Source organism: Alnus glutinosa, chromosome 4 (assembly GCF_958979055.1).
Source record: "Alnus glutinosa chromosome 4, dhAlnGlut1.1, whole genome shotgun sequence".
NCBI lineage: Eukaryota > Viridiplantae > Streptophyta > Magnoliopsida > Fagales > Betulaceae > Alnus > Alnus glutinosa.
In genome coordinates, this window is record NC_084889.1 from 34,000,667 (window position 1) to 34,015,596 (window position 14,930).

Below are 14,930 nucleotides of genomic sequence, written 5' to 3' on the forward strand. Positions count from 1 at the left end.
CAAATCACAACAACCTAATCTCATGCTCATCACACATATTTTGAGGTTCTCACATACAAATCTTAGGTATGCTCTACATTGCTTCAAAAATCATTTAAATCATTCAATGAATCCGTTCATTGCACAAATCACAAAAGATATTAGGATTTAACCAAATCATCAAATGTATCAGTCGAACGAAACACAATGAATATCCAATGTTTTGATAAATGAAAAACCAAGCAATCAATTTAATGAAACTTATTCCACATCATCACTTGTATCCGGAAACCACAAGAGATATCAAAACATCATCTCAAAAAATCGAAGTAGAACAATGAGAAATCAAAACCCATAAACTCAAATAGCATAAACAAGCATGAAACTCAGTTTCTCTTCAATGGTGAGGTTTCATCCTCAACCCTAAACGAAAATACTAGCTACCCATGATAAAATAACTACAACCTAAAACATTAAATTAAAAGCATAAAACTTAAACACTTAAAAATAAAAAATGGAAGAACAAAATCCTCTAGAAGAGAGACTTGGTGCGTGAGGGCTATGCCCCATTCCACCCACGTTTTACAAAGGCAAAACAAACGCATATATAGTGCCAAGTCTTAAGAGTTTAGTCTGGCACCTCAAAAGAAAACAAGTGACGGAGCTACCCCTTTCCATTTTGGTGTTGCTAGGAAAATGACGCTTCTGCCCTGCAGGTTGTCTCTTTTTCTGCTACCCTTTCACGTGATTCTCCACACTTTAGTTCATCCAGCACACACATCTTTCAAAGTTGGTCTAACAGGAAACCAAGAAGAGGAAAAATCTGCTGGTCTGTGTGTGTGTCTGCTGTCCTTGCCTTGGACAATTCGGTGCTGGTCTTTGGGAGTTGCTGGACGTGCATGAGCTGCTGTCCATGGGAGCTGCAGGTGCAGCAGAGTGCTGTAGGTTGCTGTCTGGCGTGGAGGAAGGTGCTGCCCATGCTGGCCCGTTGGGGAAGGTGATGAGCTGCTGTCTTGCAGGTGCTGTCCAAGCTTGGAGGAAGTGCTGCCAGGCTTGGAGAAGTGCTGCAGATGCTGCTGTCCAAGTGCAGAAGGTGCTGCAGAGTGCTGTCCAAGTGCTGTCCAGGTGTGCACAATTCCAGCTTTTGTCCATTTGGTGCTGTCCTGCGCACAGGTCTCTCTTTTGCCTTTATATATATATATATTTAACTCTTGCCTTTTCTCACTTCATTTACGAGATGCCCCACTTGTCCAATTAATTTGCAATTCCACCAAAATATTATCATTTTTTTATCAATCACTTGCAAAAATACTAGAACACCAAAACTAACCAAAAGTATTAGAACATAACAAAATTAAAGGTCTAACTAATGTAAATTAAGGGGTCTAAATATACACTTTTTGGCACTCATCACAGAGCGTCTCACAAGACACGGTACGTTGGGCACCGAATGAAGTGTACGAGTAGGCGATTGGGAGGCCTGAGTACGCGGGGAGGGTTCGGCAGGTTGGGCCGAACGTTACTCCTGTTCGTGGGACGTGTTTCTCGTATAGGCCTCGCTCACAAGGGGCACCATCTGCGGGCACATCTCGGGATTGGGCCGAAAATGACCGGCAGATAGTGGAAATGCGGGAGGAGCTATGTGCTGAGCGAGAGAGGAATGACGCCTTGGAGCAGCGCATGCCACAGTTCAAGGCCTTCATGTCCTCTATGGGACTATCACCTGCATGTGGAGGTGCTCAGCAGTCTTCACCTGCAAACATAGGTAGCACGTCGTCTGTTAGTAGTGTATCTGATAAATGAGTGTGATCAATAGTAACATTACTCTAATATAGAACCACCAACGTGAATGGAGAAAGAAATACTTGGTTTGTAGTTTGAAATTTCTTTTATTAGCTAGTGACTACACTAAGTTCTCTATAGTACTGGACTCATTCATTCATCGTGCCTTAATAATCAGATTAAGACGTTTGAACATCTTTAATAACGAAGCAATATTGCAAATGATGTGGAATTTCGTTGTATTGTTAACACGGGAGTCCATATATATATATATATATATATATATATATATATATATATATATATATATAGCACACATGGAAGCGTGACGACAGCAAGAGATTCGTCCCGATCCTACAATATTGGCGGTCATGATTATTAATGGAACAACAATAATCAATCGATCATATCAGATAATTTAGTAGCTAGTAAGCAAGTAATTAATTAAATTACTCCAAGCGGGGGAAAAAGGGTAAAACGAAAGCCTATATATACGCTTGCATTCTCTTCTCAAAGCCCTCAAGCCATATCTCTCATTCTCATAGCTATAGGCTTATAGCAAGCAAGAGAATTCGATCTCCTTCCTCGCCTTCCCTTCAATGGCTTCGTCTGTGGATGCCCCAGTGAGAGCCGGATACTGGTATTGCCACAGTGAATTCCCAATCCCGATGGCCAGCATACCTTCCCAGCTTTTCACCCATATTTTCGCTGCCTCTGCGGATGTCAACCCCCACACCTATGAAGTCACCTTTCCTGAAAAATATAAGGATCAGTTCTCAACCTTCACCCAAACCGTGCAAAGAAAAAACGAAAATGTGAAAACCCTTTTATCCATCGGTGGAGACTACACTAGTGATCCTGCGACGACCTTAGCTTCAATGGTTAGCCATCGCAATACCCGTAAATCATTCATAGATTCCTCAATAAGTGTAGCCAGGTCTAACATCTTCCATGGCCTTTCCCTCAACTGGATTTACCCCTCCACGGCGAGCGACATGATCAACCTTGGCTGTCTCCTCAATGAATGGCGTGCAGTCGTGAAGAAAGAGTCGGAGTGGAGCGGCATGGACCAGTTGCTTCTAGTCGTAGCGGTTAATTTCGAGCCAACATATAGGTCGTTGAGCTATCCCGTTGATGCTATTTCAAGGAACTTGGACTGGATCAACGTTTGGGCGTTTGACTTCGGAGTCTATACCCCCGATCTGTCGTGGACTGTTACTGGGCCTTTTGCTACATTGAAAAATCGAGACTACCCACAATATTCTGGGGATTACGGCGTCAAAACTTGGCTTGCTGCAAATGTGCCCGCCAAAAAAATAGTCCTCGGCCTTCCATTTTATGGCTACGGGTGGCGTCTAGAAGATCCTAACAACCCATCGCCATTTCCGCCTGCTGATGGACCGGCTGATGGAGTGCTTTTTGCCGCAGATGGGGCTATATTATATAAGCAAATCGTGTTTTTCGAAAATACGAATCCTCCCGAATTCCTTCCCAATTATGTTGTAGACATTTACCGTTATGGAAATACTTGGATTGCTTATAATGATACGCCGAGTATCACTGCTAAGGTTAGATATGCTTATGAAAAGAAGGAGCTGCTTGGTTACTTTGCATGGCACTTGGGCGGCGACAGACCTTGAGATTGGAAGCTTTCAGAAGCAGGTTAGTATGAATTCAATCATTTATATCTTTCCCAAATCATGCATCTATAATTTGCCAGGACGATTTCCATGTCTTTGACGCATGAGAAATCTTTTTTTTTTTTTTTGAATTTTTGTTGTCCGCATGCATGCATGTGTACGTCTCTTTTTTGGTAAGTGCATTCATCTTCGATTATATAATATTAGTAATCCTATTTGGATTTGTAGGTCCTCATCATTCTAACTTGTAACGCACACACGCATATATATATATATATATATATATATATATATATATATATATATATGATCAGTCTGTGATGCATGAATTGATCAAAAAAAAAAAATCAATTACTACTGATATTGGTTGAACGACCTCCAAAGGTCTTGGAGTGATTGTAGGTTTTTTTAATTAAGGTGATTACCCATTATTGGGTGGGCTAGAGTCTTAATTTATGATATATGTGTGTGAAATGCTGACGTGTAAACATGTAAATGGAAGATGTAAAATAAGAGTTTTGTGATTATCCCATCCGTATTGAAGTTAATTAAACTCTTCCAATTTGGATTTGTACGTAAGTCTTCATCATTCTAACTTGTAGCTTGTACTTCTTATTGCTGTGACAGCTTATGTCGCATGGCTAGGGCCACCACCGGCTGGAGGTGCAAATGCAAGTACGACTGCAACTTCATGATGATCGGTGGAAGCTTCTATTATCGACATTGATCGAGGCCAGTAATCAGCCATATATGTCGTCGTGTTTAGAAGCTTGTTATTATATATCCACGTAAATAAGGCCGATTATCATTCTAACTTGTAGCTTGTACTTCTTATTGCTGTGGCAGCTAATGACGCATGGCTGCCGCCCGCCAAGGGATAATGCAAATGCATGATGATCGGTAGAAGCTTCTATTATCGACATTAAGGCCAATAATCAGCTATGTCGTCGTGTTTAGAAGCTTGTTATTATATATCCACGTAAATAAGGCCGATTATCAGGTGTGTTGTGTGGCCAATAATCAGATGCACGTGTATTTGTAACAATAAGGCCTCTAAAAATCATATATGTCGTGCTTAGAAGCTTGTATTATATATCTACAATAAGTCCAATTATCAATTAATATGGTGTACGTGTGGAAGCTTGTATTATCAATTAATAGGGAAAATTGCACCGTTGGTCCCTGTGGTATGCCATAATTATTTTTCACTCCATATGTTTTAAAGAGTTCATGGGAGATCCTCGTGGTATGCAATAATTACAAATCAATCCCTGGCGTCAAATTCTGTTAAAATTTTTAACAGATTCCGTCAAATGCCACATCAGCGACACGTGTCGCCAATAAGATGGCGACACGTGTCTACTCTTAATAAAAAAATTAAAAAAAAATCCAAAAAAAAAAAGCTGAAGGTTGGGCCACCCCTTTGGGGGTGGCCTGGCCGCCCCCAGCCACTGGGGGTGGCGCGTGGCCACCCCCAAGCCACAGGGGGTGGCCTTCAGGCCACCCCTGGAAGATCCGGGGCTGGCCTTCGGGCCACCCCAGGCCACTAGGGGTGGCCGCGCGCCACCCCCAGACAATTCTGGGGTGGCGCGCGGCCACCCCCTGTGGCTTGGGGGTGGTCGCGCGCCACCCCCTGGGGCCACTGGGAGTGGCGCACGGCCACCCCTAAAGGGGTGGCCCAGCCTTCAGCTTTTTTTTTTTTTTTTTTTTTTGGTTTTTTTTTTTAAAAAAAATAAGTATTTTTATTTATTTTTTAATAAATTTATATATTTTTATTAAGATGGACACATGTCGCCATCTTATTGGCGACACGTGTCGTTGACGTGGCATTTGACAGAATCTGTTAAAAATTTTAATAAGTGAAACGTGGGGCGCAGACCTGCGCCCCACATTCATAAAAAACTAGTGAAGGGCATTTGCCCTTCACACAATTTGGCCATGTGGCCATTTAAAATGGTAAGAGCCAAATGGCCATTTGACAAAAGAAAAGAAGACCCGACGGCCATTAAAGAAAAAAGAGAAAGAAGAGGTTAGATGTGCGCAGTAGCTCCTTCATTTCTTTTCTTAAGCTTTCCTCTCACTTTTCTCTTTGGTTTTTATACAAAAATCATGATATATGAAAATTTAACCGTTCAAACTCAAATCCGTCTTCGGTAATGTGATCTATGAAGCCCAATCTACGTTGTCACAAATCATTTTGAGGGAATACGTTAAACTCTTGTCATTTGAGATTTTAGGTTAAATCTTAAAATGTGGAGTTTAATCTTGTTAATCCTTTAGGATTTGCATGGTTTAGAGCTTCCTAAACACTTCTCTAGTGTTGGATTTCGTTTGGACAAGTTTTGGTAAGTTTCTTAAAATCCAACTTTTTGGTATTTAATTTTAACTGAGTTTTTATGTAGAGTTAATGCTATTGGGTTAATAATATTATGATCGGGGTAGCGTTTTTGTGATTTTGGTATAAGATGGGAAACTCTAATTTTATGGGTTAAATTAATTTAGGGTTTTTAAGTAATTAAAATGTAGATTGTTAATTTGTGGATTAATTGTAGTTATAGTGATGATTAATCCCAAATTAGCTATGAGTTTTGTAAAAAATAAATATTTATGGGTTATGTTCTAATGTTAGTAAAAATAAATAATAATGTGTATTTAATTTAAATAGTATTTGTGAGGTTAACCCTAAGATTTTCTTATGGGTTAATGTTATTTTAAATACGGTAGTGTTCTATGTAAAAGTTTAACGAATATAATTTGAGGGTTAATATTATTGAGAAAATGTTAGTGAGAAATAATTTAGAGATTAGTGAATATAATTTTAAGGCCAATATTATTATAAGTGTTACTGAAAATAATTTATGGATTAGTGAAATTAATTATGGGTTAGTAAGTAATAATATGAGTAAAAAGTTAAATAGTGATTTTAATATCTAAACCTTAGTAAATACTTCGAGTTAATATTGTTTGAGTTTTAGTTAGTGTATAGGATTTATGGGTAGATGTTTGGGACCTTTAAAAATATTATGAGTTTTCCAACGGTTTAGCCTTGAGCAATTCAAGTGCTAATTAAGGTGTTAACTACGTAAAGTGCTAATAGTGCAATGTGTTATTCCACAATGATACATTGCAAGGTAGTGTCTAGGAGACCTAGTGATTAAATCCGCGCAGCCAATGTGAGTATTCTACTCACTGAGAAGTATTATTTTCATATATGCTGAATTGCAAAATATATATTGTTTTACAAACCTGAACCAACTGTATCTTGATTATGATCTGTTTTGGATTATTTCAATACTTTTGAGTATATTGAAATTATGATGATGTTTTGAAGTATGAATATGATATGTGATTTTAGAGTGAGTATAAGTTGGAGATTTAAGTTATGCAAATTGTCTAAGAAATGATATGTTGAACTGTTTATGTTTTATAAAGAAAGCATGTGTTTAAGGCATGATTCATGAAATGAAATATATATTGTTTTTAAGGCATGAGGCATAAGCATATGAACGCTAAACATGCATCGAAGTGAGTTCACAGCCCACGGGAAATTATACATGGGTTAGATTCCCATGAAGTGCCTACTTGGGTTAGATTCCCTTGACGTATTCACTAGTTACTTGGATTAGATTCCCTTGAGGTACTAGTACTTACTTAGGTTCGATTCCCTTGAAGTACTCACGAGGTGCTTACTTGGATTAGATTCCCTTGAAGTCCTCGACCATAGGTTAGATTTCCTTGAGGTACTAGTGCTTACTTGGGTTAGATTCCCTTGAAGCACTATACTTGGGTTCGATTCCCAAGGCATAAAACCATTAGCATGAGCATGTATAACATTATTTTTATAAGTGATATTTTTATGTAATAAGTAGTTTTGCTAGACGTATTGGTATGCATAAGAGTCTCAATGAAAAAGAGCTTATGTATATTTCCATCGGATGGTTGCATGATTTAAATGTTATTGTTTTCTAAGTCTCACTGCATCAAAAGTATTATAGTAGATGAGGATGTATGTAGTTGTTTCTAACAATGAAACTTCTACGTATAAGCTTAGCTGCGTAGTATGCTTTAAATGTTTTCTATTAGTCGGTGTTTACTATATCAGCTATGGGGGTTTTCAAACAAAAGTTTATAAAATTGGTGGCTGTTATAGTGTATGCATGACTAGAAAAGAAAAGTTGGTTTTTTGCAAAAACTCAATGAATAGTATACCTCTGAGGTCTTAGTGTATTTATTTATGCTAAGGCGGTGGGCTCATAATTCCACCTGTGTGAATGCAGCAACCCCTGCAGCCGTACAGACGTTTATACTTTGGTTGCAGGTTTTGCGGATATAGATATTGACTCGTCCACCTATTTTATGGGATGCTATAATTGGAGCATATTGCAATAGTCATAAGTCACAGACTCATGGGTAGTTCGCATTTTAGGTATTTTATTTATGGCTCGTGTCCTACGTGGCACATGTATTTGTTGAGCCTATATTTTAGTATGTAATTCGTGTAATATGTTTTATAAGCCTTAAATAGATAGGGTTGTAAATGGCTCTTGTTGTAATTAACTGTTATGTATTAGATGTATTTCCGCTTATGATATGTGTTCCAGTGCACATTGATTATTATATTCCGCTGTTAAATGTAACTCTGATTATCATGTGCATGTTATGGGGCATGTGCCATATGTTGGCTGAGCGACATGTAGTCATGCCACTGTGAGGATCCGTTTGTATGTTTTCAAAAAAAAAAAAACTAGTCGTCACACTGACGCCTAGCTCTCCTGATCTCTCAAACCAAGCAAAGACCGGACAATCCGTCGCCGACGACGCTCTCTCTCTCTCTCTCTCTCTTTCTCTCTCTCTCTCTCTCTCTCTCTCTCTCTCTCTCTCGAACGGTCTACTCCGGCGCCCACCGACCGGATCTCCGACGCCTTTGAAGCCCAGCTCGCTTTCTCTCGAAACCAGCCGACCGGATCTCCGACGAAGCCGACGACGCCAAGATTATAAATTATTACCTCAAAATACTTCACAGAGATAACGATAGAAAGAACGATAGAGCAGACCTTCATCATGATCAAGCTCGATGGCGTCTAGAGGGGCTTGGTACGTGGGCTTTTTCTTTTATATTTGAAAGCGTAATTTTTTTTTTTTTTACTATGTATGGATCTTGTTTTTGGCTGAATCAAAAGTGTAGGAAAGGAAAGTTTTGGGGTTTTTTTTTTTTTTTCCTATTTTTCTGACACCAGTTGATGCACGTATAGCATTACTCCAAACTCAGATTTGCCTCTAGGCATTCGATACAGAAAAAAGTTCACAGACAGAGAGAATGGAGTCGCCGGAACAGTGGTTGGAGAAGGCGCTAGTGGATCTATGCCAAAGGGTGGAGACGGGTCTGGGTTTGGGTATGGATACCGATATGATATCGGGCTTGGTCTCCTACTGCGAGCTTGCTCATCCCCAAGACGCCAAAGAGTACCTTGACGTAATTCTCTCTGTCGCCCACCATTTATTTGATATTGTTTACTTGGTTAGTGGGTTTTACTTTGTATTACAATTTCTGGGTCTTCCTCAAAATCTTCGCTTTCATTGAGATTATGATGAATTTTGTAGTTAAGTTTTTTTCTTCGGGCTTGTTATGTTTGGATAATATTTGGTTTCATACGGCTAAACTGAGATCTTTGTAGTCATTGTTATGATTAGAAAGAGTTTCACGGTTATCTTAGACATTGGTGCCTGATGTTTGGAGAAAACCCTCTAAAGAAAGGTACTTTAGCTCAATGCTACCCAGATTGTGCTGCTACAGATTTTGATGGGCAATGGGGCAAATAATTTCCTAGATTAGTCAGATTCTGATGCACTATCTCATTCTTGAATTCAGCGTCATTACCAGTAAAACTTGGTAGCAACTTCATAGCTCTAATGTCACTACAAAAAACAGTGTAAATCGCCGTGTGTCTACAGTAACCGTTACTGTAGACACGCGGCCATTTGGCAGCGTGTGTCTCCGGCCACGTGGCAAGATGGGGCGTAGAAACAATTGGCCGCGTGTAATTTATACACGCGGCCAGATGGCCGCGTGTATAAATTACACGTGTCAAACAGAATGCCACATGTATAAAAATACACGTGGCTAACTGGTGTATTCCAGAAAAATATTTTTAGAATTCCTTTTTTTTAAAAAAAAAAAAAAAAAAAACAAACAAATAGTATGTACATGATAATATTACTATGTACCCTATACCAAATTAGAGTTTATAAACTAATTAGTTTTGTACAGTACTTGTAGTTAAATATTTTTGAATTTATTTATATAAAAAATTCTTATTATATACCCCAACAATAAATTTGTGCTATATTTAGTATGTACTGTACTTATAGTTATGTTTTAGGGTTTACATGCAGGTTGAGTTTCTTGAATATGGTTTATGCGTTAGGACTTAATTTATTGTATGTGTAGTACATACTCTCAGGGTTAGGGTTCGTAGAACATCCATTTGAATGTGTTCGCCTTGTGGTCCCGATCATTATAGCATACCTTACACAAGTATAAAATTGCATGCCTCTATCATTTGATCTAGTTCAATGTTCAAAACTTGGTCGAACTATCATTTGATCATAGAGTTAGGGTTTATCACTATATATATAGTATATATATTTAGGGTTAGGGTTAGGGTTAGGGTTTATGGCTTATACATATAGTACATACACTTAATATTAGGGTTAAGGTTAGGGTTTATGGCTTATACATATAGTACATACACTTAATATTAGGGTTAAGGTTAGGGTTTATGGCTTGCATATAGTACATACACTTAATATTAGGGTTAAGGTTAGGGTTTATGGCTTACATATATATGGTACATACACTTAAGATTAGGGTTAAGATTATGGGTTTTAGGGTTCAATTTTATGGTCAGGGTTTAGTATAGTATATATATATATATACTTAGGGTTAGGATTTAGTTTTAATTTATAGTTTACGGTTTAGTTTTATGGCTTAGGGTTTAGCAATTTCTACAGTTCATACATTTAGGGTTTAACAATTTGTACAGTACATACACTTAGGGTTGCATGTGTTTGTGTTTGTATTTGTATTTGTATTTCAAATCTATCTTGTCATATTATGTATATACATATATATAATATATGCATGCATGTAAACGGCGTGCCGAAACTATATACCTTTATAGTTACTTGTATATACCCTAACATTGGTGTTTATGGCTATATATATATATATAGTATACTTATATAGCTATATACAGTATAGCTATATATAGTATATATATACACTTAGGGTTAGGGTTTATAGATATATATAATAACGTTGTATATACACTTAGTGTTAAGGTTTATGTTTATATAGAGTACTAAATGCATAAATAACCCAAATTTGTGCTATATATATATATGCATAATTATACGGCGAGGAACAAAAAAACAATATGCAACATAACAAAGTACATACACTTAGGGTTAGGGTTTATGACTATATATAGTATATAAACATAGGGTTAGGGGTTATGGGCTACGTGCAATATGTTTATAGTATATTTACGTTTTACGTGTTGAGTACTTTACATATATATGGTATACTTATAAGTAAACCCTAACTCTAATTAGGATTTACGTTAATGGAATACTAATCTAATAAAACCCTAACCCTATATATATATAGGACCTATATATATATATGAAACTTAACAGAGACTTAGGGTTTAAGAATTAGTTTTAGGGTTATCGTTTAGGGTTTAGTTTTATGGGTTAGAGTTTACGTAAACGTTAACACTATATATATTACATACACTTAGGGTCGGATTAGGGTTTGTGTTTACAAATACAAATATATATATATATATATATATATATATATATATATATATATATATATATATATATATATATATATATATATATATATACATATTATATATATATAATTTCGTTTTTTGAAAAAAAAAAAAAAAAAAAAAACCGATAGAGACGTGTATTATTATACACGTCTCTAATTGGCCGCGTGGCATTAAGCCACGCGGCCAATTTTTGGCCAGGTGACCTGCGCGGGACAATTCCCGCGCGCCACCTGGTCTCGTTTTCAATTAATTAAAAAAAAAAAAAAAAAAAACAGGGTAGCTTCCAGAGGAAGCTACCTCATGCGATCCACAAATTTCTCTCCCTCACCTCTCTCTCTCTCACTCGGCTCTCTCTCTCTCTCTCTCTCTCTCCTTCTCCGTCCACCGACCACCGACCACCGACCTCCGGTGTCTTCTCCGGCCAGCTCCCTCTCCGGTGCATGCTCTCTCTCTCTCTCTCTCTATCTCTCTCTCTCTCTCTCTAGCTCTCTCTCTCTCTAACCGAACCAGGTCCTATCTCTCTCTAGCTCTCTCTCTCTAGGTCTCTCTCTCTCTCTCTAACCGAACCAGGTCCTAACTCTCTCTACATCTCCCTCTCTCTCTCTCTCTCTTTCTCTCTGTCTCTCTCTCTATCTCTCTGTCTCTCTCTAGCTCTCTCTCTCTCTAGCTCTCTCTCTCTCTCTCTAACCGAACCACAGTAGGTCCGGACCTCTCTCTCTCTACACCCATCTCACTGACTCTCTCTCTCTCTCTCTCTCTCTCTCTCTGCCTTTTACGTGAATATTATTTTGGGACTAATATGTTTTAATGCAGGTACATTTTGGCTAAGGAGCATACAAATCACTCAAAAAAAAATATTTGTGAGTAATTTTACCATTAATTTTTTTTCTTTAATTTTGGCTATAATAAACTTGGTGCATTTAAATTAATTTGTTTCAAATCTGTTTCTAATTTTTTTAATAGTTTCATATAATAATTGTGGATTTAGCAATTAATAATGGTCTATGCAATGCTGTTAATTTTGTTGGGTTTGAATATCTATTGTTGTGTAATTTTATGTATTTTGATGTGGTTGGTCGTTATGCATGAAAAATATTCGTACAGTTGTGGTATTTTTTTTTTTTTTTTTTGTAATATGTTTTACTGTACTACGAATTGGTGTGTGGATTATTATTTGTGGTAATTATTTTATTAACTTCATCATAAAATCAATGATCCAAACCAATAAAATATAAATAACTATGCGGTACTATTTCAACAATTTTTGGGTTTTTTAAGAACAAAGAAAAAAAGTTTAATTGTTCATTCTCAGGTAATTTTTTTACAAAAAAAAATAAAACATTTCAAAGTAAACTCGCTATCATTTTATAATAAAATGATCGTATCCAACGATTATTGGATAGATACAGAAAATTAAATTTGGCCACCGTCTACCATTTATAATAATTCTTTTTATTATTCAATTTATAACAAACGTGTAAACAATAAACCCTAAACCCTAAATCAAAACCAATATAAAAATCCCTATGATCAAATCTCAAAACCAAACCCCTAAGCTTTATACTCTAAAAAACAAGCAAAAACCATAAACCCTAAACCCTAGCCCAAAATACCGTTCACCCTAAAAACCCTAAACCCTACAAAAGAGTGAAATTTTTTTGTTACTTTTTTATTTTAGTTAAACCCTAAACCCTAACCTTAAAACCCTAACCCTAAAAACTAAACCCTAAAAACCTAAATCCTAACCTTAAAACCCTAAAACCTAAACCCTAAACCCTAAACCCTAAACTCTAACCTTAAAACCCTAACCCTAAAAACTAAACCGTAAAAACGTAAACCCTAAAAACCTAAACCCTAACCTTAAAACCCTAAAACCTAAACCCTAAACCCTAACCTTAAAACCCTAACCCTAAAAACCTAAACCCTAACCTTTTTAACCCTAACCCTAAAAACTAAACCTTCAAAACCTAAACCCTAATCCTAAAAACTAAACCCTAACAACCTAAACCCTAAACCCTAAACCCTAAAACCTAAACCCTAACCTTAAAACCCTAACCCTAAAAACTAAACCTTCAAAACCTAAACCCTAACTTTTTTAACCCTAACCCTAAAAACTAAACCCTAACCTTTTTAACCCTAACCCTAAAAAAAGAAACCTTAAAACTCTAAACCATAAATAAAGAAAGACGAATATTAAAAAAGAAAAAATTAATAAAGGGAGAGATCTCTTTTTTTTTAATTACTTTTTATGGTGAGGTAAACCCAAACCCTAACCCTACAAACTAAATCCTAAACACCTAAAACCCTAAACCCTACAAATATATTTACCTAAACCCTAAACCCTAACCCTAAAAACTAAACCCTAAAAACCTAAACCCTAACCTTAAAAACTAAACCCTAAACCCTAAACCCTAAACCTAAACCCTAACCTTAAAAACTAAACCCTAAACCCTAAACCTAAACCCTAACCTTAAAAACTAAACCCTTAAAACCGAAACCCTAAAAACTAAACCCTAAAAACCTAAACCCTAAAAACTAAACCCTAAAAACCTAAACCCTAACCTTAAAAACTAAACCCTTAAAACCGAAACCCTAAAAACTAAACCCTTAAAACCAAAACCCTAACCTTTTTAACCCTAACCCTAAAAACTAAACCCTAACAACCTAAGCCCTAACCTTTAAACTCATACCCTAAAAACTAGAACCCTAAAAACCTAAACCCTAACCTTAAAAACTAAACCCTTAAAACCCTAACCCTAAAAATTAAACCCTTAAAACCTAAACTCTAACCTTTTTAACCCTAACCCTAAAAACTAAACCCTAACAACCTAAGCCCTAACCTTTAAACCCAAACCCTAAAAACTAAACCCTAAAAACCTAAAACCATAAACCCTAAAAATAAAAATAACAAAACCCTAAACCCTAAAAAAAGAAAGAAGAATATTAAAAAATATAAAAGAAAAAGGTTCGAGATCTCTCTTTTTTTTTTTTATTACTATTTTATTTTAGTTAAACCCTAAACCCTAAAACCCTACACCCTAAAAAACCCTAAACCCTACAAATATTTTTACCTAAACCCTAAACCCTAACCCTAAAAACTAAACCCTAAAAACCTAAACCCTAACCTTAAAAACTAAACCCTAAACCCTAAACCCTAAACCTAAACCCTAACCTTAAAAACTAAACCCTTAAAACCCTAACCCTAAAAACTAAATCCTTAAAACCTAAACTCTAACCTTTTTAACCCTAACCCTAAAAACTAAACCCTAACAACCTAAGCCCTAACCTTTAAACCCAAACCCTAAAAACTAAACCCTAAAAACCTAAAACCATAAACCCTAAAAATAAAAATAACAAAACCCTAAACCCTAAAAAAAGAAAGAAGAATATTAAAAAATATAAAAGAAAAAGGTTCGAGATCTCTCTTTTTTTTTTCTTTTTTTTTTTATTACTATTTTATTTTAGTTAAACCCTAAACCCTAAAACCCTACACCCTAAAAAACCCTAAACCCTACAAATATTTTTACCTAAACCCTAAAAACTAAACCCTAAAAACCTAAACCCTAACCTTAAAAACTAAACCCTAAACCCTAACCTTAAAAACTAAACCCTAAACCCTAAACCCTAAACCTAAACCCTAACCTTAAAAACTAAACCCTTAAAACCCTAACCCTAAAAACTAAAC

General features: G+C 36.4%; 1 protein-coding gene and 2 long non-coding RNA genes across 5 annotated transcripts in view; 2 read left to right on the top strand and 1 right to left on the bottom strand.

The window, feature by feature from the left end:
- LOC133867251 (uncharacterized) overlaps positions 1 to 14,930 on the bottom strand; it is a 90,460-nt gene that overhangs the window by 43,859 nt on the left and 31,671 nt on the right. The gene's annotated exons all lie outside the window — the stretch shown is intronic.
- On the top strand, positions 2,294 to 3,401 carry LOC133865563 (class V chitinase-like). The gene has a single exon (XM_062301981.1). The coding sequence runs from the start codon at positions 2,361 to 2,363 to the stop codon at positions 3,399 to 3,401; it is 1,041 nt and encodes a 346-aa protein (XP_062157965.1). The 5' UTR covers positions 2,294 to 2,360.
- Positions 4,258 to 14,930, top strand: part of LOC133867252 (uncharacterized) — a 73,127-nt gene continuing 62,454 nt past the window's right edge. Inside the window, exon 1 of the long non-coding RNA XR_009900016.1 lies at positions 4,258 to 4,401. This is a non-coding gene — a long non-coding RNA (uncharacterized LOC133867252). The remainder of the gene's footprint in view (positions 4,402 to 14,930) is intronic.

Excerpts from the sequence above, each read along its gene's own strand:
- LOC133865563 (XM_062301981.1), top strand. The coding sequence starts at position 2,361 with ATGGCTTCGTCTGTGGATGCCCCAGTGAGAGCCGGATACTGGTATTGC.